The 25,764-nt window shown below is 48.3% G+C and overlaps 2 protein-coding genes across 2 annotated transcripts in view; one reads left to right on the top strand and one right to left on the bottom strand.

Annotated features, from left to right (window-relative positions):
- Positions 1 to 381: 381 nt before the first annotated feature.
- LOC146764574 (uncharacterized) lies at positions 382 to 8,472 on the top strand. Its single transcript, XM_085564459.1, has 3 exons — positions 382 to 442; positions 2,405 to 2,555; positions 7,544 to 8,472. The coding sequence occupies exons 1-3, from the start codon at positions 400 to 402 to the stop codon at positions 7,761 to 7,763; spliced, it is 414 nt and encodes a 137-aa protein (XP_085420585.1). The 5' UTR covers positions 382 to 399; the 3' UTR covers positions 7,764 to 8,472.
- A 4,763-nt stretch (positions 8,473 to 13,235) lies between these two features.
- LIPE (lipase E, hormone sensitive type) overlaps positions 13,236 to 25,764 on the bottom strand; it is a 32,568-nt gene continuing 20,039 nt past the window's right edge. Inside the window, exons 6-10 of the mRNA XM_085564529.1 lie at positions 23,837 to 24,064; positions 20,765 to 20,899; positions 18,490 to 18,704; positions 14,122 to 15,713; positions 13,236 to 13,296 (exon numbers count right to left, since the gene is read on the bottom strand). Coding sequence (XP_085420655.1) covers positions 13,236 to 13,296; positions 14,122 to 15,713; positions 18,490 to 18,704; positions 20,765 to 20,899; positions 23,837 to 24,064 — 2,231 coding nt within the window. The remainder of the gene's footprint in view (positions 13,297 to 14,121; positions 15,714 to 18,489; positions 18,705 to 20,764; positions 20,900 to 23,836; positions 24,065 to 25,764) is intronic.

Genomic DNA, 25,764 nt, shown 5'->3' with positions numbered 1-25,764 from the left:
TTTTTGGGGCCATTTTGGGACATTTGGTGCCATTTTAGATGTTTTTGGTGACATTTGGGGCCATTTTGGGTCATTTTGGGGCCATTTTGGGCCGTTTTGGAGGTTTTTGGGGCCATTTTGGGTCATTTTGGGGCCATTTTGGGTCATTTTGGGCCGTTTTGGAGGTTTTTGGGGCCATTTTGGGCCATTTTGGGTCATTTTGGGTCATTTTGGGCCATTTTGGGCCGTTTTGGAGGTTTTTGGGGCCATTTTGGGTCATTTTGGGCCATTTTGGGCCGTTTTGGAGGTTTTTGGGGCCATTTTGGGCCATTTTGGGGCCATTTTGGGTCATTTTGGGCCATTTTGGGCCATTTTGGGTCATTTTGGGCCATTTTGGGCCGTTTCCCCGCAGGTGGCACCATGAAGTTCTGGGTGGCGCTGGCGGCGCTGACGCTGCTGGCAGGTGAGTCCCCGCTGAAAATTTGGGAATTTTGGGGAAATTTGGGGAATTTTTAGGAATTTTTGAGGGATTTTTCGGGGATTTTTCGTGAGAATTTTGAGGAATTTTCTGATGAATTTTTCAGGGGATTTTGGGGGACTTTTTGAGGGATTTTTTGGGGAATTTTGGGGGGATTTTTTGGAATTTTTTTGAGGGAATTTTGGGACTTTTTTAGGAATTTTTAAGGGATTTTTCATGAGAATTTTGAGGAATCTTTTGATAAATTGTTGAGGGAATTTTCAGGAATTTTTTGGAGGGATTTCTGGGAATTTTACATGAATTTTGGAGGGAATTTTAGGGGAATTTGGGAAAATTTTTAGGGAATTTTTTAGGGAATTTTTTTAGGGGTTTGTAGGGATTTTTTGAGGGAATTTTGAGGAATCTTTTAATGAATTTTGGAGGGAATTTTGGGAAATGTTGGGGTGATTTTTTGGAATTTTTTTAAGGGAATTTTGGGGGGATTTTTTGGAATTTTTTTGAGGTAATTTTGGGAATTTTTTGGGGATTTCTTGGAATTTTACATGAATTTGGAGGGAATTTTGAGGGATTTTTGGGAATTTTGGAGCTATTTTTTGTAAATTTTTTTTAGGTAATTTCTGGAATTTTTAAAGGAACTTTTTTAGAAATTTTTTGGGGGATTTTTCATGAGAATTTTGAGGAATCTTTTGATAAATTGTTGAGGGAATTTTCAGGAATTTTTGGAGGGATTTTTGGGAATTTTCACCAAATTCTAAGCCGATTTTTGGGGCGAATTTTTGACCAATTTGCTGCGATTTTTTTGCGTATTTTGGTCAAATTTTGACTGAATCTGAAGCTGATTTTTGGGTTAAATTTCTGGTGAATTTGAGGTGATTTTTTGCTGTATTTCAGCCGAATTTCGGCCGAATCTGAATCCAATTTTTGGGTTGAATTTTTGGTGAATTTGAGGTGATTTTTTGCTGTATTTCAGCCGAATCTGAACCTGATTTTTGGGGTGAATTTTTGACCGCTTTGCCGCGATTTTTTCGCGTATTTTGGTCGGATTTGGGCCGAATCGGAAGCGGATTTTTGGGTTGAATTTTTGGTAATTTTGAGGTGATTTTTTGCTTCATTTCAGCCAAATTTTGGCTGAATCCGAAGCCGATTTTTGGGGTGAATTTTTGGTAATTTTGAGGTGATTTTTTGCTTCATTTCAGCCAAATTTTGGCTGAATCCGAAGCCAATTTTTGGGGTGAATTTTTGACCGCTTTGCTGCGATTTTTTCGCGTATTTCGGCGGGATTTGGGCCGAATGGGAGGCGGATTTTTGGGTTGAATTTTTGGTAATTTTGAGGTGATTTTTTGCTGTATTTCAGCCAAATTTCAGCCGAATCTGAACCTGATTTTTGGGGTGAATTTTTGACCAATTTGCCGCGATTTTTTCGCGTGTTTCGGTGGGATTTGGGCCGAATCAGAAGCCGATCTTTGGGTTGAATTTTTGGTAATTTTGAGGTGATTTTTTTCTGTATTTCAGCCGAATCCGAAGCTGATTTTTGGGGTGAATTTTTGACCGCTTTGCCGCGATTTTTTCGCGTATTTCGGTCAGATTTGGGCCGAATCAGAAGCCGATCTTTGGGTTGAATTTTTGGTAATTTTGAGGTGATTTTTTGCTTCATTTCAGCCAAATTTCAGCCGAATTTGAACCTGATTTTTGGGGTGAATTTTTGACCACTTTGCCGCGATTTTTTAGCGTATTTCGGTGGGATTTGGGCCAAATCGGAAGCGGATTTTTGGGTTGAATTTTTGGTAATTTTGAGGTGATTTTTTGCTGTATTTCAGCCGAATCTGAACCTGATTTTTGGGTTGAATTTTTGACCGCTTTGCCGCGATTTTTTAGCGTATTTCGATGGGATTTGGGCCGAATCGGAAGCGGATTTTTGGGGTAACTTTGGCTTTTTTTGCCCCGCAGGCTGCGGGGCGGAGCCGAGCGCCCCCAGCCCCACGGCGCCGGCCGCCCCCGCGCTGCCCGCGAGGATTTGGGGGTTCCTGGGGACCCTCGGGGAGGCGGCCGAGAACGCGACGCAGCGGCTCCGCCACAGCGCCCTGGCCCAGCGGCTGCAGTGAGTGCGGGGAAAAAACTGGGGGAAATGGCAAAAATCGGGGGGAAAACTCCAAAAAATTGGGGGGAAAAAATTAAAAAAATTGTGGGGGAAACTCCAAAAAATTGGGGGTAATAACTCAAAAAAGTTGGGGGAAAAAAATAAAAAAAATTGGGGGGGAAATGGTGAAAATTGGGGGGAAAACTCAAAAAATTGGGGGTAATAACTCAAAAAAATTGGGGGAAAAAATAAAAAAAATTAGGGGGAAAAAATGTAAAAATTGGGGGAAAAAACGTAAAAAAAATTGGGGGAAAAACGTAAAAAATTGGGGGAAAAAATGTAAAAATTGGGGGAAAAAACGTAAAAAAAATTGGGGGAAAAAATGTAAAAAATTGGGGGAAAAAACGTAAAAAATGAGGGAAAAAATGTACAAAATTGGGGGGAGAAATGGCAAAAATTGGGGGGAGAAATGGAAAAAATTGGAGGAAAAAACTCCAAAAAAATTGGGGGAAAAAAATGTAAAAAATTGGGGGGGAAAATGGTGAAAATTGCGGGAAAAAACTCCAAAAAATTGGGAGGAAAAAAACCCAAAAAATTGTTAGAAAAAACGTAAAAATTGGGGGAAAAAACGTAAAAAATTGGGGGGAAAATGGTGAAAATTGGGAGGAAAAAACCCCAAAAAATTGGGGAAAAAAAGGTTAAAAATTTGGGGTGAAACTCAAAAAATTGGGGGGAAAAAATAAAAAAAATTGGGGGAAAAAATGTAAAAAATTGGGGGAAAAACTCCAAAAAGTTGGGGAAAAAAATGTAAAAAATTGGGGGGAAAATGGTGAAAATTGGGGGAAAAAACTCCAAAAAATTGGGGAAAAAAATGTAAAAAATTGGGGAGAAAATGGTGAAAATTGGAGGAAAAAAACCCAAAAAATTGGGGGGAAAAACCGTAAAAAATTGGGAGGAAATGGGGAAAATTGGGAGGAAAAAAACCCAATAAACTGGGGGGAAAAGCGTAAAAAATTGGGGGAAAAAACGTAAAAAATTGGGAGGGAAATGGTGAAAATTGGGGAGAGAAACTCCAAAAAATTGGGGGAAAAAACATAAAAAATTGGGGGGAAAAATGGCAAATTTTTTTCCTCTAAAATCCTTTTTTTTTCCCCCTAAAAATGACCCAAAATTCACATTTTTTCCCTCCAAAACCCCATTTTTTTCTTCCAAAATCCTACTTTTGCCCGACAAATTCCCATTTTTTCCCCGAATGACCCAAAATTCCTGTTTTTTCCCCAAAATGTCCCAAAATTCATGCTTTCCCCAAAAAATCCCCTTTCCCCCCTAAAAATGACCCAAACTTCACTTTTTTTTCCCCTAAAATCCCATTTTTTCCCCAAAAATCCTTGCTTTTCCCCCCAAATTACCCAAAATTCCCATTTTTTCCCCCAGAATGTCCAAAAACTCCCATTTTTTACCCCAGAATGACCCAAAATTCCCGTTCTTTCCCCAAAATCCCATTTTCCCCCTAAAAATGACCCAAAATTCACATTTTTTTCCCTCCAAAACCCCATTTTTTCCCCCAAACTCCCATTCTTTCCCCCCAAACTCCCATTTTTCCCCCCAGAATGACCCAAAATCCCCATTTTTCCCCCCAGAATGACCCAAAATCCCCATTTTTTCCCCCAGAATGACCCAAAATCCCCATTTTTCCCCCCAGAATGACCCAAACTCCCATTTTCCCCCCAAACGACCCAAAATCCCCATTTTTTCCCCAAAAACCCATTTTCCCCGTAAAAATGACCCTAAATTCACATTTTTTCCCTCCAAAACCCCATTTTTTCAGCCCAAACTCCCATTTTTCTCCCCAGAATGACCCAAAATCCCCGTTTTTCCCCCCAGAATGACCCAAACTCCCATTTTCCCCCCAAAATGACCCAAATCCCCATTTTTCCCCCCAGAATGACCCAAAATCCCCATTTTTTCCCCCGAATGACCCAAAATCCCCGTTTTTTCCCCAAAATCCTATTTTCCCCGTAAAAATGACCCTAAATTCACATTTTTTCCCTCCAAAACCACATTTTCCCCCTAAAAATGACCCAAAATTCACATTTTTTCCTTCCAAAACCCCATTTTAACCCCCAAACTCCCATTTTCCCCCCAAATGACCCAAAATCCCCGTTTTTTCCCCAAAATCTCATTTCCCCCATAAAAATGACGCCAAAATCCCATTTTTCCCCCCAAAATCCTGTTTTTCCCCCAAAATCCCATTTTCCCCCTAAAAATGACCCAAAATTCAGATTTTTTCCCTCCAAAACCCCATTTTTTCCCCCTGAGGACCCCAGAATGACCCAAAATTCCCATTTTTTCCCCAAAATCCCATTTTCCCCCTAAAAATAACCCAAAAATCCCATTTTTCCCCCCAAAACCCCATTTTTTCTCCCCAAAATCCCTTTTTTTCCCCAAAAAACCCATTTTCCCCCTAAAAATGACCCAAAATTCACATTTTTTCCCTCCAACTCCCATTTTCCCCCCCAAACTCCCATTCTTTCCCCCCAAACTCCCATTTTCCCCCCAAATGACCCAAAATCCCCGTTTTTTCCCCCAGAATGACCCAAACTCCCATTTTCCCCCCAAAATGACCCAAAATCCCGTTTTTTTCCCCCAGTCTGGCGCTGTCGGAGCTGCGGGCGCTGCGGCCGAGGCGCGGAGCTCCCATTGATCCCACAGGGGCCTGAGGACCCCAGAATGACCCAAAATCCCCGTTTTTTCCCCCAAAATGACCCGAACTCCCATTTTCCCCCAGAATGTCCCAAAATCCCCGTTTTTTCCCCAAAATCCTATTTTCCCCGTAAAAATGACCCTAAATTCACATTTTTCCCTCCAAAATCCCATTTTCCCCCTAAAAATGACCCAAAATTCACATTTTTTCCTTCCAAAACCCCATTTTAACCCCCAAACTCCCATTTTCCCCCCAAATGACCCAAAATCCCCGTTTTTTCCCCAAAATCTCATTTCCCCCATAAAAATGACCCCAAAATCCCATTTTTCCCCCCAAAATCCCGTTTTTCCCCCAAAATCCCATTTTCCCCCTAAAAATGACCCAAAAATCCCATTTTTCCCCCCAAAACCCCATTTTTTCTCCCCAAAATCCCTTTTTTTCCCCAAAAAACCCATTTTCCCCCTAAAAATGACCCTAAATTCACATTTTTTCCCTCCAAAACCCCATTTTTTCCCCCAAACTCCCATTTTTTCCCCCAAACTCCTATTTTCCCCCTAAAAATGACCCAAAATTCACATTTTTTCCCTCCAAAACCCCATTTTTCCCCCAAACTCCCATTTTCCCCCCAAATGACCCAAAATCCCCGTTTTTCCCCCCAAATGACCCAAAATCCCCGTTTTTTCCCCCAGTCTGGCGCTGTCGGAGCTGCGGGCGCTGCGGCCGAGGCGCGGAGCTCCCATTGATCCCACAGGGGCCTGAGGACCCCAGAATGACCCAAAATCCCCGTTTTTTCCCCCAGAATGACCCAAACTCCCATTTTCCCCCCAAATGACCCAAAATCCCGGTTTTTTCCCCCAGTCTGGCGCTGTCGGAGCTGCGGGCGCTGCGGCCGAGGCGCGGAGCTCCCATTGATCCCACAGGGGCCTGAGGACCCCAGAATGACCCAAAATCCCCGTTTTTTCCCCCAGAATGACCCAAACTCCCATTTTCCCCCAGAATGTCCCAAAATCCCCGTTTTTTCCCCAAAATCCTATTTTCCCCGTAAAAATGACCCTAAATTCACATTTTTCCCTCCAAAATCCCATTTTCCCCCTAAAAATGACCCAAAATTCACATTTTTTCCTTCCAAAACCCCATTTTAACCCCCAAACTCCCATTTTCCCCCCAAATGACCCAAAATCCCCGTTTTTTCCCCAAAATCTCATTTCCCCCATAAAAATGACCCCAAAATCCCATTTTTCCCCCCAAAATCCCGTTTTTCCCCCAAAATCCCATTTTCCCCCTAAAAATGACCCAAAAATCCCATTTTTCCCCCCAAAACCCCATTTTTTCTCCCCAAAATCCCTTTTTTTCCCCAAAAAACCCATTTTCCCCCTAAAAATGACCCTAAATTCACATTTTTTCCCTCCAAAACCCCATTTTTTCCCCCAAACTCCCATTTTTTCCCCCAAACTCCCATTCTTTCCCCCCAAACTCCTATTTTCCCCCTAAAAATGACCCAAAATTCACATTTTTTCCCTCCAAAACCCCATTTTTCCCCCAAACTCCCATTTTCCCCCTAAAAATGACCCAAAATCCCCGTTTTTCCCCCCAAATGACCCAAAATCCCCGTTTTTTCCCCCAGTCTGGCGCTGTCGGAGCTGCGGGCGCTGCGGCCGAGGCGCGGAGCTCCCATTGATCCCACAGGGGCCTGAGGACCCCAGAATGTCCCAAAATCCCCGTTTTTTCCCCCAGAATGACCCAAACTCCCATTTTCCCCCCAAATGACCCAAAATCCCCGTTTTTTCCCCAAAATCCTATTTTCCCCCTAAAAATGAACCAAAATTCACATTTTTTCCCTCCAAAATCCCATTTTCCCCCTAAAAATGACCCAAAATTCACATTTTTTCCCTCCAAAACCCCATTTTTCCCCCAAACTCCCATTTTCCCCCCAAATGACCCAAAATCCCCGTTTTTTCCCCAAAATCCTATTTTCCCCCTAAAAATGACCCAAAATTCACATTTTTTCCCTCCAAAATCCCATTTTCCCCCTAAAAATGACCCAAAATTCACATTTTTTCCCTCCAAAACCCCATTTTTCCCCCAAACTCCCATTTTGCCCCCAAATGACCCAAAATCCCGTTTTTTTCCCCCAGTCTGGCGCTGTCGGAGCTGCGGGCGCTGCGGGCCGAGGCGCGGAGCTCCCATTGATCCCACAGGGGCCTGAGGACCCCAGAATGACCCAAAATCCCCGTTTTTTCCCCCAGAATGACCCAAACTCCCATTTTCCCCCCAAATGACCCAAAATCCCCGTTTTTTCCCCCAGTCTGGCGCTGTCGGAGCTGCGGGCGCTGCGGGCCGAGGCGCGGGCGCGCGCGGCCGACTACGGCGCCGAGGCGCGGGCGCTGCTGGAGCTCAGCGCCGCCGACCTGCGCGCCCGCGGCGCCGCCTTCGCCAGAAAGTTCCGGAAGCGCCTCGGCCGCGACCACGAGGAGCTGCAGCGGCGCTGGGACGGCCTCCGCGCCCTCTGGGCACCCCGCGACTGATGGGACCCCGAAAACGCAAAAAACGGCCCCAAAAAACCCAAAAACGGCCCCAAAAAACCCCAAAATGGCCCCAAAAACACCAAAAATGGCCCCAAAACTTGTCCCGGAGCCTTCGGCCTCGCCAGGAGCTGCAGCGGCGCTGGGACGGCCTCCGCGCCCTCTGGGCACCCCGCGACTGATGGGACCCCGAAAATGCAAAAAACGGTCCCGAAAAACCCAAAAATGGCCCCGAAAACCCCAAAAACGGCCCCGAAAAACCCAAAAATGGCCCCAAAAAACCCAAAAACGGCCCCAAAAAACCCATAAACAGTCCCAAAAACGGCTCCGGGGAGCCCAAAAACCCCCAAAAACAGCCTCAAAAATGGCCCCAAAAAATCCAACAACGGCCCCGAAAAACCCAAAAACAGCCCCGAAAACCCAAAAACCCCAAAAACAGCCCCGAAAAACCCATAAACAGCCCCAAAAACAGCTCCGGGGAGCCCAAAAACAGCCCCAAAACCCCAAAAAGGCCTCAAAAATGGCCCCAAAAAACCCCCAAAACCAGCCCCAAAAACGGCCCCGAAAACAGCTCCAGGAACGTCAAAAATCAGCCCCGAAAACCCCAAAAATGGCCCCAAAAACGGCCCCAAAAAACCCCAGAAATGACCCCAAAAACAGCCCCAAAAACGGCCCCGGGATCCGGGGGGAGAATAAACGGGATGGTGGAAAAGTGGTGGAAAAGTGACTGAAAAATGGGAGAAAATGTCCCAAAAATGGGAGAAACTGTCCCAAAAATGGATCCAAAATGCCAAAAATGGGTGGGATTAGCCCAAAAAGGGGCTGAAATGTCCCAAAAATGGGGGGGATTGTCCCAAAATTGGGTGGGATTGTCCCAAAAAGGGATCAGAAAACCCGAAACTTGTCCCGGAGCCTTCGGCCTCGCCGGGAGCTGCAGCGGCGCTGGGACGGCCTTGGGGCCTCTGGGCACCCCGCGACTGATGGGACCCCGAAAACTCAAAAAACGGCCCCAAAAACGGCCCCAAAAAACCCAAAAACAGCCCCGAAAAACCCAAAAACGGCCCCGAAAAACCCAAAAAAGGCCCGAAAAACACCAAAAACGGCCCCAAAAAACCCAAAAACGACCCCAAAAACGGCCCCAAAAACACCAAAAACGACCCCAAAAACCCCAAAAACGACCCAGAAAACCCCAAAAACGGCCCCAAAACCACCAAAAACGGCCCCAAAAAACCCAAAAACAGCCCCAAAAACACCAAAAACAGCCCCAAAACTTGTCCCGGAGCCTTCGGCCTCGCCGGGAGCTGCAGCGGCGCTGGGACGGCCTCCGCGCCCTCTGGGCACCCCGCGACTGATGGGACCCCGAAAACGCAAAAAACGGCCCCAAAAAACCCAAAAACGGCCCCAAAAAACCCAAAAATGGCCCCGAAAAACCCAAAAACGGCCCCAAAAACCCCAAAAACGGCCCCCAAAACCCCAAAAACGGCCCAAAAAATAGCCCCAAAAACCCCAAAAATGGCCCCAAAAAAACCCAAAAATGGCCCCCAAAATGGCCCCAAAAACAGCTCTGGAGCCCAAAAATTGGCCCCAAAAAGGCCCCAGAAATTGCCCCAAAAATTGCCCCAAAAAACCCAAAAATGGCCCCAAAAATGGCCCCAAAAAACCCCAAAAACTGCCCCAAAAACGGCCCCGGGATCCGGGGGCAGAATAAACGGGATGGAAGAAAAGTGATGGAAAAGTGACGGAAAAATGGGAGAAAATGTCCCAAAAATGGATCTAAAACCCCAAAAATGGGAGGAACTGTCCCAAAAATGGAACCAAAACCTCAGAAATGGGTGGGATTGTCCCAAAAATGGGATCAGAATGTCCCAAAAATGGATCCAAAATCCCAAAAATGGGAGGAATTGCCCCAAAAATGGGAGGAACTGTCCCAAAAATGGATCCAAAACCCCAGAAATGGGTGGGAATGTCCCAAAAATGGATCCAAAATCCCAAAAATGGGAGGAATTGCCCCAAAAATGGGAGGAACTGTCCCAAAAATGGATCCAAAACCTCAGAAATGGGTGGGATTGTCCCAAAAATGGGATCAGAATGTCCCAAAAATGGATCCAAAATCCCAAAAATGGGAGGAATTGCCCCAAAAATGGGAGGAACTGTCCCAAAAATGGATCCAAAACCCCAGAAATGGGTGGGATTGTCCCAAAAATGGGATCAGAATGTCCCAAAAATGGGGGGAATTGTCCCAAAAATGGTTAAGATTGTCCCAAAAAGGGATTAATAAACCCAAAAATGGGCGGGTTTGTCCTAAAAATGGATCCAAAACTCAAAAATGGATCCAAAACCCAAAAACGGTCGGAATAGTCCCAAAAAATGGGTGAGATTGTCCCAAAAAGGGGCTGAAATGTCCCAAAAATGGATCCAAAATCCCAAAAATGGGAGGAACTGTCCCAAAAATGGATCCAAAACCCCAAAAATGGGAGGAATTGCCCCAAAAATGGGAGAAAATGTCCCAAAAATGGATCCAAAACCCCAAAAATGGGAGGAATTGCCCCAAAAATAGGAGGAACTGTCCCAAAAATGGATCCAAAACCCAAAAACGGCCGGAATCGTCCCAAAAAATGGGTGAGATTGTCCCAAAAGGCTGAAATGTCCCAAAAATGGATCCAAAATCCCAAAAATGGGAGAAAATGTCCCAAAAATGGATCCAAAACCCAAAAATGGCCGGAATCGTCCCAAAAAATGGGTGGGATTGTCCCAAAAATGGGGGGAATTGTCCCAAAAATGGATCCAAAATCCCAAAAATGGGAGGAATTGCCCCAAAAATGGAAGAAAATGTCCCAAAAATGGGAGAAAATGTCCCGAAAATGTCCCAAAAATGGATCCAAAACCCCAAAAATGGTCGGAATCGTCCCAAAAAATGGGTGAGATTGTCCCAAAAAGGGACTGAAATGTCCCAAAAATGGATCCAAAACCCCAAAAATGGGAGGAACTGTCCCAAAAATGGATCCAAAACCCCAAAAATGGGAGGAATTGCCCCAAAAATGGGAGAAAATGTCCCAAAAATGGATCCAAAACCCCAAAAATGGGAGGAATTGCCCCAAAAATAGGAGGAACTGTCCCAAAAATGGATCCAAAACCCAAAAACGGCCGGAATCGTCCCAAAAAATGGGTGAGATTGTCCCAAAAGGCTGAAATGTCCCAAAAATGGATCCAAAATCCCAAAAATGGGAGAAAATGTCCCAAAAATGGATCCAAAACCCAAAAATGGCCGGAATCGTCCCAAAAAATGGGTGGGATTGTCCCAAAAATGGGGGGAATTGTCCCAAAAATGGATCCAAAATCCCAAAAATGGGAGGAATTGCCCCAAAAATGGAAGAAAATGTCCCAAAAATGGGAGAAAATGTCCCGAAAATGTCCCAAAAATGGATCCAAAACCCCAAAAATGGTCGGAATCGTCCCAAAAAATGGGTGAGATTGTCCCAAAAAGGGACTGAAATGTCCCAAAAATGGATCCAAAACCCCAAAAATGGGAGGAACTGTCCCAAAAATGGATCCAAAACCCCAAAAATGGGAGGAATTGCCCCAAAAATGGGAGAAAATGTCCCAAAAATGGATCCAAAACCCAAAAATGGCCGGAATTTTCCCAAAAAATGGGTGGGATTGTCCCAAAAAGGGGCTGAAATGTCCCAAAAATGGATCCAAAATCCCAAAAATGGGAGGAATTGCCCCAAAAATGGATCCAAAACCCAAAAACGGCCGGAATCGTCCCAAAAAATGGGTGAGATTGTCCCAAAAGGCTGAAATGTCCCAAAAATGGGGGGAACTGTCCCAAAATTGGGATCAGAAAACCCAAAAAGGATCAGAACGGCCAAAATTGGGTAAAATTGTCCCAAAAAGAGCCAGAATTACCCAAAAAAAGGATCAGAAAACCCAAAAAGGGCCGAAATTGCCCCAAAAAAGAACAGAATTCTCCCAAAAAGGGATCGGGGAGGAATTTGGGGAATTTTGGGGGGAATTTTTAGGGAATTTTGGGGCATTTTTTGGGGAATTTTTAGGGAATTTTGGGGCTTTTTTTGGGGAATTTTTAGGGAATTTTGGGACATTTTTGGGGAATTTTTAGGGAATTTTGGGGCATTTTTGGGGAATTTTTAGGGAATTTTGGGGCATTTTGGGGGAATTTTTAGGGAATTTTGGGGCTTTTTTTGGGGAAATTTGGAGGAATTTTGGGGAAATTTGGGGGAATTTGGGGCATTTTTAGGGGTTTTTTTTGGGGAAAATTGGGAATTTTGGTGAAATTTTGGGACAGTTTTGTGGGACTTTAGGGGAAATTTTGGGAAATTTCAGGGAATTTTTGGGAGAATTTTGGGGAAATTTTGAGGAGTATTTGGGGTGAAATTTTGGGGAATTTTTTGGAAATTTTGGGGATTTTTGGGGAGCATTTGGGGGAAATTTTTGGGAAATTTTTGGGTGTATTTGAGTTGATTTTTTTGGAAAATTTTTTAGAAATTTTGGGGAATTTTTTGGGAGTATTTGGGGTGAATTTTTGGGGATTTTTTTGGAATTTTGGGGGAATTTTTTGGAAATTTTGGGGATTTTTTTGGGAGTATTTGGGGTCATTTTTAGGGGAATTTTGGGGAATTTTTTGGGAAATTTTGGGGAAATTTCAGGAAATTTTTGGAGTATTTGGGATGAAAATTTCGGGGAAATTTTTAGGGAATTTCGGGGAATTTCGGCGCCAAAAACTCAGACCACTCAATTAATGAATTAATTAATTAATTAAATCTTTATTAATTTTGGGGGTCCCGGGTCCTTCCCCTCCCCCCCCAATAAACGCTGCTGCCCCTCCCCCCCCGCGTGGCTTGTTTAATTAGCGCCGTTAATTAGGGAAGAGGGGTTAATTAGTGCATTAATTAGGGGCGGGGATGTTAATTAGGGGGTTTAATTAGGGGAGGGATCTTCATTAGGCAGTTTAATTGAGGGAGGGGGTCAATTAGGGGAGGGATTTAATTAGAGGAGGGGATTAATTAGGGCAGGGGTTAATTAGGGGAGGGGGCTTAATTAAGGGGTTTAATTGAGGGAGGGGGCTTTATTGGGGGGTTAATTAGGGGAGGGGGCTTAATTAGGGGTGTTTAATTAGGGGAGGGAGCTTAATTAGGGATGTTTAATTAGGGAAGGGGGCTTAATTAGAGGTGTTTAATTAGGGGAGGGGCTTAATTAGGGGTGTTTAATTAGGGGAGGGAGCTTAATTAGGGATGTTTAATTAGGGAAGGGGGCTTAATTAGAGGTGTTTAATTAGGGGAGGGGCTTAATTAGAGGAGGCAGCTTAATCTGGTGCACGATCTTAATTAAAGGTTTGGTTTCGGGGACTTAATTAAGGGTTGCTAATTAGGAGAGGGGGCTTAATTGGGGGAGGGGATTAATTAGATCCATTCTTAGGGGGAGGGGCGTTAATGAAAGCTGTTAATTACGGGCGGAGCCTTAATTAAAGCCGTCAATTAAGGCACGGGGCTTAATTAAAGCCATGAACTCGTGGGCGGGGCTTCATTTGGGAGCGCTCATTAAGGGCGGGGCCTTAATTAGAAGCTTTAATTAGGGGAGGGGATTAATTAGGGGCGTTAAGAGGGGCAGGGGGGCGCTAATTAGAGGCGTTAATTAGGGTTAATTAGGGGCGGGGCCTCACGAGCCCACCCCGCTGGGGCGGCGCGGGGGGGGCGGGGAGCGGGGGGGGGCGGGGCCCCCCAAATTTGGGGGTCGGGGGGTCCCAAAATCCCCCAAATTTGGGGGTCGGGGGGTCCCAAAATCCCCCAAATTTGGGGGTCGGGGGGTCCCAAAATCCCCCAAATTTTGGGGTCTGGGGGTCCCCGAATTTGGGCTTTGGAACCCCCCAAAATCCCCCAAATTTTGGGTCCCGGACCCCCCAAAATCCCCCAAATTTTGGGGTCGGGGGGTCCCCAAATTTGGGCTTTGGGACCCCCCAAAATCACCCAAATTTCGGTTTTGGGACCCCCCAAAATCACCCAAATTTTGGGGTCGGGGGGTCCCCAAATTTGGGCTTTGAGACCCCCCAAAATCACCCAAATTTTGGGTCCCTGACCCCCCAAAATCCCCCAAATTTCCACCCTGGGACCCCCCAAAATCCCCCAAATTTCCACCCTGGGACCCCCCAAAATCCTCCAAATTTTGGGGTCGGGGGGTCCCCAAATTTTGGGTCCCGGACCCCCCAAAATCCCCCAAATTTTGGGGTCTGGGGGTCCCCAAATTTTGGGTCCCGGACCCCCCAAAATCACCCAAATTTCCACCCTGGGACCCCCCAAAATCCCCCAAATTTTGGGGTCTGGGGGTCCCCAAATTTGGGCTTTGGGACCCCCCAGAATCCCCCAAATTTTCTCTTTGGGACCCCCCAAAATCCCCCAAATTTCGGTTTTGGGACCCCCCAAAATCCCCCAAATTTTGGGGTCGGGGGGTCCCCGAATTTTCCTTTTCTGGGACCCCCAAATTTTCCCTCCTGGGGACCCCAGACCCCAAATTTTCCCTCCTGGACCCCCCAAAACTCCCCAAATTGGAGCCCCCAGACCCAAAATTTGCCAAACTCTCCCTCCTGGAACCCCCCAAAACCCCCAAACTGGAGCCCCCAGACCCAAAATTGGAGCCCCCAGACCCCAAATTTGCCAAACTCTCCCTCCTGGAGCCCCCAGACCCAAAATTCGTCCCCGTTAAAGCCAAATTTTCCCTCCTGGACCCCCCAAAACTCCCCAAACTGGAGCCCCCAGACCCAAAATTCGCCAAACTTTCCCTCCTGGACCCACCTGGGACCCCCAAACTGGAGACCCCAGACCCAAAATTCGTCCCCGTTAAAGCCAAACTTTCCCTCCTGGAGACCCCAGACCCAAAATTCACCAAACTCTCCCTGCGGGACCCCCCAAACCCCCCCAAACTGGAGCCCCCAGCCCCAAAATTCGCTAAACTCTCCCTCCTGGAGACCCCAGACCCCAAATTCGCCAAACTCTCCCTCCTGGAGACCCCAGCCCCAATATTCACCAAACTCTCCCTCCTGGAGACCCCTGGCACCCCCAAAGTGGAGACCCCAGACCCCAAATTCGCCAAACTCTCCCTGCGGGACCCCCCAAACCCCCCCAAACTCTCCCTCCTGGAGACCCCAGCCCCAAAATTCCCCCCCGTTAAAGCCAAACTCTCCCTCCTGGAGACCCCAGACCCCAAATTCATCCCCGTTAAAGCCAAACTTTCCCTCCTGGACCCCCCAAACCCCCCCAAACTCTCCCTCCTGGAGACCCCAGACCCCAAATTCACCAAACTCTCCCTCCTGGACCCACCTGGGATCCCCAAACCCCCCAAACTGGAGACCCCAGCCCCAAAATTCGCCAAACTCTCCCTCCTGGAGACCCCCGGGACCCCCAAAGTGGAGCCCCCAGCCCCAAAATTCGCTAAACTCTCCCTCCTGGAGACCCCAGCCCCAATATTCACCAAACTCTCCCTCCTGGAGACCCCCGGGACCCCCAAAGTGGAGCCCCCCGCCCCCAAATTCACCCCCGTTAAAGCCAAACTCTCCCTGCGGGACCCCCCAAACCCCCCCAAACTCTCCCTCCTGGAGCCCCCAGCCCCAAAATTCGTCCCCGTTAAAGCCAAACTCTCCCTGCGGGACCCCCCAAACCCCCCCAAACTCTCCCTCCCGGAGCCCCCCGCCCCCAAATTCGCCAGATCGGGGGTGCCGAGCCCCCCCAGGCTCTCCCTGCGGATTTGGGGAGGGGGCTGCAGGGCCTGGCGCAGGATCTGGGCGCAGAGCCCCCCGGCCCGGCGGCACTCGGGGCTGAGGGGGGCCAGGCTGAGGAAACCGTGCGGGACCCCCGGGACCACCCGCAGCGACACCGGGCGCCCAAGGGCGCGCAGGCGGCGCGCCAGCGCCACCGAGTCGTCCAGCATGGGGTCCAGGGCGCAGGCCTGGGGGGGAAATGGGGGTTTTGGGGTGAAATTCGGGGATTTTGGGCAAATTTGGGGGGTTTTGGGGGGGTTTTGGGTGATTTTGGGGGGGTTTTGGGTGATTTAAGGGGGTATGTTGGGGGGGTGTTTGGGGGTTTGGGGCCACCGAGTCGTCCAGCATGGGGTCCAGGCCGCAGGCCTGGGGGGGGAAATGGGGGTTTTGGGGTGAAATTCGGGGATTTTGGGAAAATTTTGGTAATTTTGGGGGGGTTTTAGGTGATTTTGAGGGGGTTTTAGGTGATTTAAAGGGAGATTTGGGGGGGGGTTTTGGGGGTTTGGGGCCACCGAGTCGTCCAGCATGGGGTCCAGGGCACAGGCCTGGGGGGGGAAAGAGGTTTTGGGGTGAAATTCGGGGATTTTGGGAAAATTTGGGGGGTTTTGGGGGGGTTTTGGGTGATTTTGGGGGGGTTCTTGGGGGGAAAAAAGGGTTTTCAGGAGGGTTTTGGGGGCACCAAATCGTCCAGCATGGGGTGCAGGGCGCAGGCCTGGGGGGGAAAATGGGGGTTTTGGGGTGAAATTCGGGGATTTTGGGCAATTTTGGGTGATTTTGGGGGGGTTTTGGGTGATTTAAAGGGGGATTTTGGGGGGTTTTGGGGGGATTTGTTGTGGTTTTGGGGCCACCGAGTCGTCCAGCATGGGGTCCAGGGTGCAGGCCTGGGGGGGAAATGGGGGTTTTGGGGTGAAATTCGGGGATTTTGGGAAAATTTGGGGGGTTTTGGGGGGGTTTTGGGTGATTTTGGGGGGGTTTTAGGGGATTTAAAGGGGGATTTTGGGGGGGGATTTGAGGGGGTTTGGGGCCACTGAATCGTCCAGCATGTGGTCCAGGGCGCAGGCCTGGGGGGGAAAATGGGGGTTTTGGGGTGAAATTTGGGGATTTTGGGAAAATTTGGGGGGTTTTGGGGGGGTTTGAGGTGATTTAAAGGTGGTATTGGGGGGATTTTGGGGGTTTCGGGGGGGTTTGTTGGGGTTTTGGGGGCACCAAATCGTCCAGCATGGGGTCCAGGGCGCAGGCCTGCGGGGGACAAATGGGGGTTTTGGGGTGAAATTCGGGGATTTTGGGAAAATTTGGGGGGTTTTGGGGGGATTTTAGGTGATTTTGGGGGAGGTTTGGGTGATTTAAAGGGGGATTTTGGGGGGGGGTTTGGGATTTTGGGGCCACCGAGTCATCCAGCATGGGGTCCAGGGCACAGGCCTGGGGGGGACAAATGGGGGTTTTGGGGTGAATTTCGGGGATTTTGGGCAAATTTGGGGGGTTTTGGGGGGGTTTTGGGTGATTTAAAGGGGGATTTTGGGGGGTTTTGGGGGGATTTGTTGTGGTTTTGGGGCCACCGAGTCGTCCAGCATGGGGTCCAGGCCGCAGGCCTGGGGGGGGAAATGGGGGTTTTGGGGTGAAATTCGGGGATTTTGGGAAAATTTGGGGGGTTTTAGAGAGGTTTTAGGTGATTTAAAGGTGGTATTGGGGGGGTGTTTGGGGGTTTTGGGGGGATTTTTGGGGGTTTTGGGGGCACCGAGTCATCCAGCATGGGGTCCAGGGCGCAGGCCTGGGGGGGAAAATTGGGGTTTTGGGGTGAAATTTGGGGATTTTGGGAAAATTTGGGGGGTTTTGGGTGTTTTAAAGGGGGCTTTTTGGGCAATTTTTGCAGGTTTAGGGGAGATTTGGAGGGGAATTTTGGGGGACTTAAAGGGGATTTTGGGGGATTTTTGGAGGTTCAGGGGAGGACTTGGGGGGTTGGAATGGGATTTTGGGGTGAATTTTGGGGATTTTGGGGTGAATTTTGGGGATTTTGGGGTGAATTTTGGGGATTTTGGGCAATTTGGGGGGGTTTTGGGTGTTTTAAAGGGGGATTTTGGGCAATTCTGGGAGGTTTTAGGGGGGATTTTGAGTGGATTTTTTGGGAGATTTGGGGTCCTTGGAGTTGATTTTGGGGGGATTTGGGGTGAATTTGGGGGATTTTGGGGGATTTTGGGCAATTTTTGGGTAATTTTAGGGGTTTTTTAGGTGTTTTTAAGGGGGATTTTGGTGGATTTTAAAGGGGATTTTGGGGGGAATTTTGAGGGAGATTTGGTGCAAAATTTCATTATTTCCATGTGAATTTTTGTTGATTTTTTCCCTAAATTCACTTTTTTTTCCTCCCTTTTTTTTTTTCCTAAATCCCGGGTTTTTTCAGGCTTTTTTTTTTTTTCTTTGAGAAATTTGGGATTTTTGGGCAATTTCGAGAATTTTTTTAGTTGGAAATTTCATTATTTTTGTGTAAATTTTTGTCAATTTTTTGCCTAAATTCACTATTTTTTTTCTCCCTTTTTTTTTCCCTAAATCTGGGACTTTTTCGGGGTGGTTTTTTTTTTTTATTTTTGGGAAAATTTGTGATTTTTGCTTCAATTTTTTGGGGAATTTTGCGAATTTTTGGGGGAAATTTTGGGATTATTTTCATGTGAATTTCTGTCAATTTTTTGCCTAAATTCACATTTATTTCTCTCTTTTTTTTCCCTAAATCCCAGATTTTTTCGGGGTGTTTTTTTGGGGGAGGAAATTCAGGATTTTTTGGGGAATTTTTTGTATTACTTCTTGGGAAAAATTTCATTATTTTCGTGTGAATTCTTGTCGATTTTTTGCCTAAATTCACATTTTTTCCCCCTTTTTTTTTTCCCTAAACCCCGGATTTTTTCGGGGTGGTTTTTTTTTTGTAATTCACGATTTTTGAGGGAATTTTGGGAATTTTTGGGGAGGGGTCCTCACCACCAGGTGGATGGGGGGGAGTCCCCCCAGCAACGAATCCGGCGCCAGCAGGGGGGACATGAAGGGGTCCCGGGGGGGTTTTGGGGGGATTTTCCCAAAAATCGCCGGCGGTCCCGCGGTCCGCAGGGGTCGAAATCCTTCGGGATACCCCAAAAATTTGGGGGGGTCCTCGAGGGAATCCTCGGGGTCGCTCCCGTCCGAGTTCGGAGCCGGTTCTGGAAGAAAAAACGAGTTAAAAATGGCAAAAAACGGCCCCAAAAAATCCCGAAAATCGTCTTTAAAACGGCAAAAAAACGGCCCAAAAATTGTCCTCGAAATCGGCCGCAAAATCCAGCCAAAAAATCCCAAAATTGGCCGGAAATCGAAGGAAAATCCAGCCCAAAAAATCCCAAAATTGGCCGGAAATCGAAGGAAAATCCAGCCCAAAAAATCCCAAAATTGGCCGGAAATGGAAGGAAAATCCAGCCCAAAAAATCCCAAAATTGGCCGGAAATGGAAGGAAAATCCAGCCAAAAAATCCCAAAATTGGCCGGAAATGGAAGGAAAATCCAGCCAAAAAAATCCCAAAATTGGCCGGAAATCGAAGGAAAATCCAGCCCAAAAAATCCCAACATTTGGGGACCCCTCCCCAAATTTTGAGACCCCCTCCCTAATTTTGAACCCACCCCAAATTTTAAGACCCCTCCCCGAATTTTGAGACCCCTCCCCTTTTTTTAAGACCCCTCCCCAAATTTAGGAACCCCCCCAAAATTTAGGGACCCCTCCCCAAATGTTGGGACCCCTCCCCAAATTTAGGGACCCGTTCCCCAATTCTGGGACCCCTCCCCATTTTTTAAGACCCCTCCCCAAATTTAGGGACCCCTCCCCAAATTTAGGGACCCCTTCCCCAATTCTGGGACCCCTCCCCATTTTTTAAGACCCTTCCCCAAATTTAGGAACCCCCCCTCAAAATGTAGGGACCCCTTCCCAAATTTTGGGACCCCTCCCCAAATTTAGGGACCCCTCCCCATTTTTTAAGACCCCTCCCCAATTTTTGGAACCCCCCCCAAGTTTAGGGACCCCTCCCCGAATTTGGGGACCCCTCCCCAAATTTTGGGACCCCTCCCCAAATTCTGGGAGCCCTCCCCAAATTTAGGGACCCCTCCCCCAATTTTGAGACCCCTCCCCATTTTTTAAGACCCCTCCCCAAATTTAGGAACCCCCCCTCAAAATGTAGGGACCCCTTCCCAAATTTTGGGACCCCTCCCCAAATTCTGGGACCCCTCCCCAAATTTAGGGACCCCTTCCCCAATTCTGGGACCCCTCCCCATTTTTTAAGACCCCTCCCCAAATTTAGGAACCCCTCCCAAATTTAGGGACCCCTCCCCCAATTTTGAGACCCCTCTCCATTTTTTAAGACCCCTTCCCAAATTTAGAAACCCCCCCCAAATTTTGGGACCCCTCCCCAAATTTTGCGACCCCTCCCCCAATTTTGAGACCCCTCCCCTTTTTTTAAGACCCCTCCCCAATTTTAGGAACCCCCTCCAAATTTAGGGACCCCTCCCCAATTTTGAAACCCCCCCAAATTTTAAGACCCCTCCCCTTTTTTTAGAAACCCCCCCCAAATTTAGGAACCCCCCCAAAATTTAGGGACCCCTCCCCCAATTTTGGGACCCCTCCCCATTTTTTAAGACCCCTCCCCAAATTTAGGAACCCCCCCTCAAAATGTAGGGACCCCTCCCCAAATTTAGGGACCCCTTCCCCAATTCTGGGACCCCTCCCCATTTTTTAAGACCCCTCCCCAAATTTAGGACCCCCCCCCAAATTTAGGGACCCCTCCCCCAATTTTGGGACCCCTCCCCCAATTTTGAGACCCCTCCCCTTTTTTTAGGACCCCTCCCCAAATTTAGGGAACCCCCCAAAATTTAGGGACCCCTCCCCCAATTTTGGCACCCCCCTCCCCAAATTTTGCGACCCCTCCCCCAATTTTGAGACCCCTCCCCTTTTTTTAAGACCCCTCCCCAATTTTAGGAACCCCCTCCAAATTTAGGGACCCCTCCCCAATTTTGAAACCCCCCCAAATTTTAAGACCCCTCCCCTTTTTTTAAGACCCCTCCCCAAATTTTAGGAACCCCCCCCAAATTTAGGGACCCCTCCCCAAATTTAGGGACCCCTCCCCATTTTTTAAGACCCCTCCCCAATTTTAGGAAACCCCCCAAGTTTAGGGACCCCTCCCCAAATTTAGGGACCCCTCCCCGAATTTAGGGACCCCTCCCCAAATTTGGGGACCCCTCACCTGTTTTGGGGGGGGGTCTCCCCCGCAGGAGCCCCCCCAGCCAGGCCGCCCCCCCCCGCAGCCCCCTCAGGATCAGCCCCTCCCCCACGGGGGGGCCGGAGGGGGGAGGGGAGCGAGACCCCTCCCCCAGCGTCCCTGGGGAGGGAAAAAACGTCACCGAAATCGCCCGAAATCGCCCCAAAAATCAGCCCGGATTGCCCCAAAGTCAGCCCAAAATTGTCCTAAAATCAGCCCAAAATTATCCCAGAATTATCCCAAAAATTTCCCAGAATTATCCCAAAATTATCCTAAAATCAGCCCAAAATTATCCCAGAATTATCCCAAAAATTTCCCAGAATTATCCCAAAATTGTCCTAAAATCAGCCCAAAATTAGCCCAGAATTATCTCCAAATTATCTTAAAATCAGCCCCAAATTATCCCAAAATTGTCTCAAATGTCCCCAATGTCCCCAATCTCATTTTTTCCCATTTTTCCCCCATTTTTTCCCAATGTCCCTGATGTCCCCAATGTCATAAATGTCCCCAATGTCCCCAATCCCATTTTTTCCATTTTCCCCCCATTTTTTCCCAATATCCCCAATACCTCCAATGTCCACAAATCTTGTCAATATCCCCAATGTCCCCAGTCCCATTTTTCCCATTTTTTTTCCCATTTTTCTCCCATTTTTTCCCAATGTCCCCAATGTCCCAAATCCCATTTTCCCCATTTTTTCCCCCATTTTTTCCCATTGTTCCCCAATGTCCCCAAGCCTCTCAATGTCCCCAATATCCCCAATGCCCCCAATCCCATTTTTCCCATTTTTCTCCCATTTTTTCCCAATGTCCCCAATGCCCCTCAATATCCCCAAATCCCATCAATGTCCCCAATGTCCCCAATCCCATTTTCCCCATTTTTTCCCCCATTTTTTCCCCCATTTTTTCCCCATTTTTTCCCAATGTCCCCAATGTCCCAAATCCCATTTTTTCGAATTTCACACAATTTTTCCATTGTCCCCCGATTTTTCCCCAATGTCCCCAAGCCCCTCAATGTCCCCAATGTCCCCAATCCCATTTTCCCCATTTTTCTCCCATTTTTTCCCAATGTCCCCAATGTCCCCAATGTCCCCAATGTCCCCAATGTCCCCAGTCCCAATTTTCCCATTTTTCTCCCATTTTTTCCCAATGTCCTCAATGTCCCCAATGTCCCAAGTGTCCCCAATCCCATTTTCCCCATTTTTCTCCCATTTTTTCCCAATGTCCCCAATGTCCCCAAGCCCCTCAATGTCCCCAATGTCCCCAACATCCCCAATGTCCCCAATGTCCCCAACGTCCCAAATGTCCCCAATGTCCCCAATCCCATTTTTTCCAATTTCCCCCCATTTTTTCCCAATATCCCCAATATCCCCAATGTCCCAAATCCCATTTCCCCATTTTTTCCCCCATTTTTCCCCAATGTCCCCAATGTCCCCAGTCCCATTTTTCCCATTTTTCTCCCATTTTTTCCCAATGTCCCCAATATCCCCAACGTCCCCAATGTCCCCAATGTCCCCAATGTCCCCAGTCCCATTTTTCCCATTTTTCTCCCATTTTTTCCCAATGTCCCCAATATCCCCAACGTCCCCAATGTCCCCAATGTCCCCAATGTCCCCAATCCCATTTTCCCCATTTTTCCCCCATTTTTCCCCCATTTTTTCCCCCATTTTTTCCCAATGTCCCCAATGTCCCCAGTCCCATTTTTCCCATTTTTCCCCCATTTTTTCCCAATATCCCCAATACCTCCAATGTCCCCAAATCCTGTCAATATCCCCAATGTCCCCAATCCCATTTTTCACATTTTTCTCCCATTTTTCCTCAATGTCCCAAATGTCCCCAATGTCCCCAGTCCAATTTTTTCCATTTTTCCCCCATTTTTTCCCAATATCCCCAATACCTCCAATGTCCCCTAATCCCATCAATGTCCCCAATGTCCCAAATCCCATTTTCCCCATTTTTCTCCCATTTTTCCCCAACGTTCCCAATGTCCTCAATGTCCCCAATGTCCCCAATCCCATTTTTCCCATTTTTCTCTCATTTTTTCCCAATGTCCCCCATGTCCCCAGTGTCCCCAATGTCCCCAATCCCATTTTCCCCATTTTTCTCCCATTGTTTCCCAATGTCCCCAATCCCCCCCAGTGTCCCCAATGTCCCCAACGTCCCCAATGTCCCCAAGCCCCTCAATGTCCCCAATGTCCCCAATGTCCCCAGTCCCAATTTTCCCATTTTTCTCCCATTTTTTCCCAATGTCCCCAATGTCCCCAATGTCCCCAATCCCATTTTTCCCATTTTTCTCCCATTTTTTCCCAACGTCCCCAACCCCCCCAATGTCCCCAATATCCCCAATGTCCCCAATCCCATTTTCCCCATTTTTTCCCTCATTTTTTCCCAATGTCCCCAATGTCCCAATGTCCCCAATCCCATTTTTTCCATTTTCCCCCCATTTTTTCCCAATATCCCCAATACCTCCAATGTCCCCAAATCCTGTCAATGTCCCCAATGTCCCCAATCCCATTTTCCCCATTTTTCTCTCATTTTTTCCCAGTGTCCCCAATGTCCCCAAGCCCCTCAATGTCCCCAATGTCCCCAACGTCCCCAATGTCCCCAACGTCCCAAATGTCCCCAGTGTCCCCAATCCCATTTTTTCCAATTTCCCCCCATTTTTTCCCAATATCCCCAATGTCCCCAATGTCCCAAATCCCATTTCCCCATTTTTTCCCCCATTTTTCCCCAATGTCCCCAACGTCCCCAATCCCATTTTTCCCATTTTTCTCCCATTTTTTCCAATGTCCCCAACCCCCCCAGTGTCCCCAATGTCCCCAATGTCCCCAACGTCCCCAATGTCCCCAAGCCCCTCAATGTCCCCAATGTCCCCAACGTCCCCAGTCCCATTTTTCCCATTTTTCTCCCATTTTTTCCCAATGTCCCCAACCCCCCCAATGTCCCCAACTCCCCCAATGTCCCCAATGTCCCCAATGTCCGCAATTCCATTTTCCCCATTTTTTCCCTCATTTTTTCCCAATGTCCCCAATGTCCCCAATGTCCCCAACGTCCCCAAACCTGCGTAGGCGCCCAGGCACTGGCACAGCACGCCCAGGGGCAGCAGAGGGTCCAGCAGGGTCAGGAGGCGCGAGGGCGACGCCGCCGCCTGCACCAGCGTCACCGGGTAGGCGGCCAGCACGGCCTGGGGGACGCGCACGCCCAGCGCCACCGCCCGCAGCGACACCCCCAGGCACAGGTTGCCCCCCGCGCTGTCGCCCGCCAGGCAGACGCGCTCCGCCGTCGAGCCTGGCGACGGTTTCGGGGAGAAACGGCGAAAATTCGGTGAAAATCGGGCGAAAAACGGGTGAAAATCGGGTGAAAATTGGGGGAAAATTGAGGGAAATGGGATTTGGGGACATTGGAGACATTGGGGACATTGAGAACCTTGAGCACACTGGGGACATTGGGGATATTGGGAAAAAATGGGAGAAAAATGGGAAAAATGGGATTGGGGACATTGGAGACATTGGGGACATTGGGGACATTGGGATAAAATGGGAGAAAAATGAGAAAAATGGGATTGGGGACATTGGGGACATTGAGAACCTTGAGCACATTGGATACATTGGGGACGTTGGGAAAAAATGGGAGAAAAATGGGAAAAATGGGACTGGGGACATTGGGGGCATTGGGGACATTGATGGGATTTGGGGACATTGGAGGTATTGGGGACATTGGGAAAAAATGGGAGAAAAATGGGAAAAATGGGACTGGGGACACTGGGGACATTGGGGGCATTGAGGACATTGGGGACATTGAGGAAAAATGGGAGAAAAATAGGAAAAATGGGAAAAAACGGGATTGAGGACATTGGCGGCATTGGGGACATTGAGGACACTGAGGCTCATTGGGGACATTGGGACAAAATGGGGAAAAATTGGGAAAATTTGGGACTGGAGACACTGGGGACATCGAGGACATTTGGGGCCATTTAAGGACATTTTGGGGAGATTTGGGGACATTTGGGGACAGGGAGTGACATCGCGGCGCCGTCGGGGCCCCGGCGGCCGGCACGGCCTGGGGGACGCGCACGCCCAGCGCCACCGCCCGCAGCGACACCCCCAGGCACAGGTTGCCCCCCGCGCTGTCGCCCGCCAGGCAGACGCGCTCCGCCGTCGAGCCTGGCGACGGTTTCGGGGAGAAACGGCGAAAATTCGGTGAAAATCGGGCGAAAAACGGGTGAAAAATGGGTGAAAATCGGGCGAAAAACGGGTGAAAATTGGGGGAAATGGGATTTGGGGACATTGGGGACATTGGGGACATTGAGAACCTTGAGCACATTGGAGACATTGGGGATATTGGGAAAAAATGGGAGAAAAATGGGAAAAATGGGATTGGGGACATTGGGGACATTGAGAACCTTGAGCACATTGGGGACATTGGGAACACTGAGCAAAAATGGGGAACAATGGGAAAAAGTGGGGGAAAATTGGGAAAAATGGGATTGGGGACACTGGGGACATTGGGGGCATTGAGGACATTGGGGACATTGAGGAAAAATGGGAGAAAAATGGGAAAAATGGGAAAAAATGGGATTGAGGACATTGGCGGCATTGGGGACATTGGGGACATTGAGCAAAAATGGGGAACAATGGGAAAAAACGGGAGAAATTGGGAAAAATGGGATTGGGGACATTGGGGACATTGGGGACATTGAGGACACTGAGGCTCACTGGGGACATTGGGATAAAATGGGGAAAAATTGGGAAAATTTGGGACTGGAGACACTGGGGACTTTGGGGACATTTGGGGCCATTTAAGGACATTTTGGGGAGATTTGGGGACATTTGGGGACAGGGGGTGACATCGCGGCGCCGTCGGGGCCCCGGCGGCCGGCACGGCCTGGGGGACGCGCACGCCCAGCGCCACCGCCCGCAGCGACACCCCCAGGCACAGGTTGCCCCCCGCGCTGTCGCCCGCCAGGCAGACGCGCTCCGCCGTCGAGC

Source organism: Lonchura striata, chromosome 33, assembly GCF_050655825.1.
Source record: "Lonchura striata isolate lonStrDom1 chromosome 33, ASM5065582v1, whole genome shotgun sequence".
NCBI classification, from domain to species: domain Eukaryota; kingdom Metazoa; phylum Chordata; class Aves; order Passeriformes; family Estrildidae; genus Lonchura; species Lonchura striata.
The sequence above is the reverse complement of the archived record's forward strand: the minus strand, read 5'-3'. Positions and strand labels throughout refer to the sequence as shown.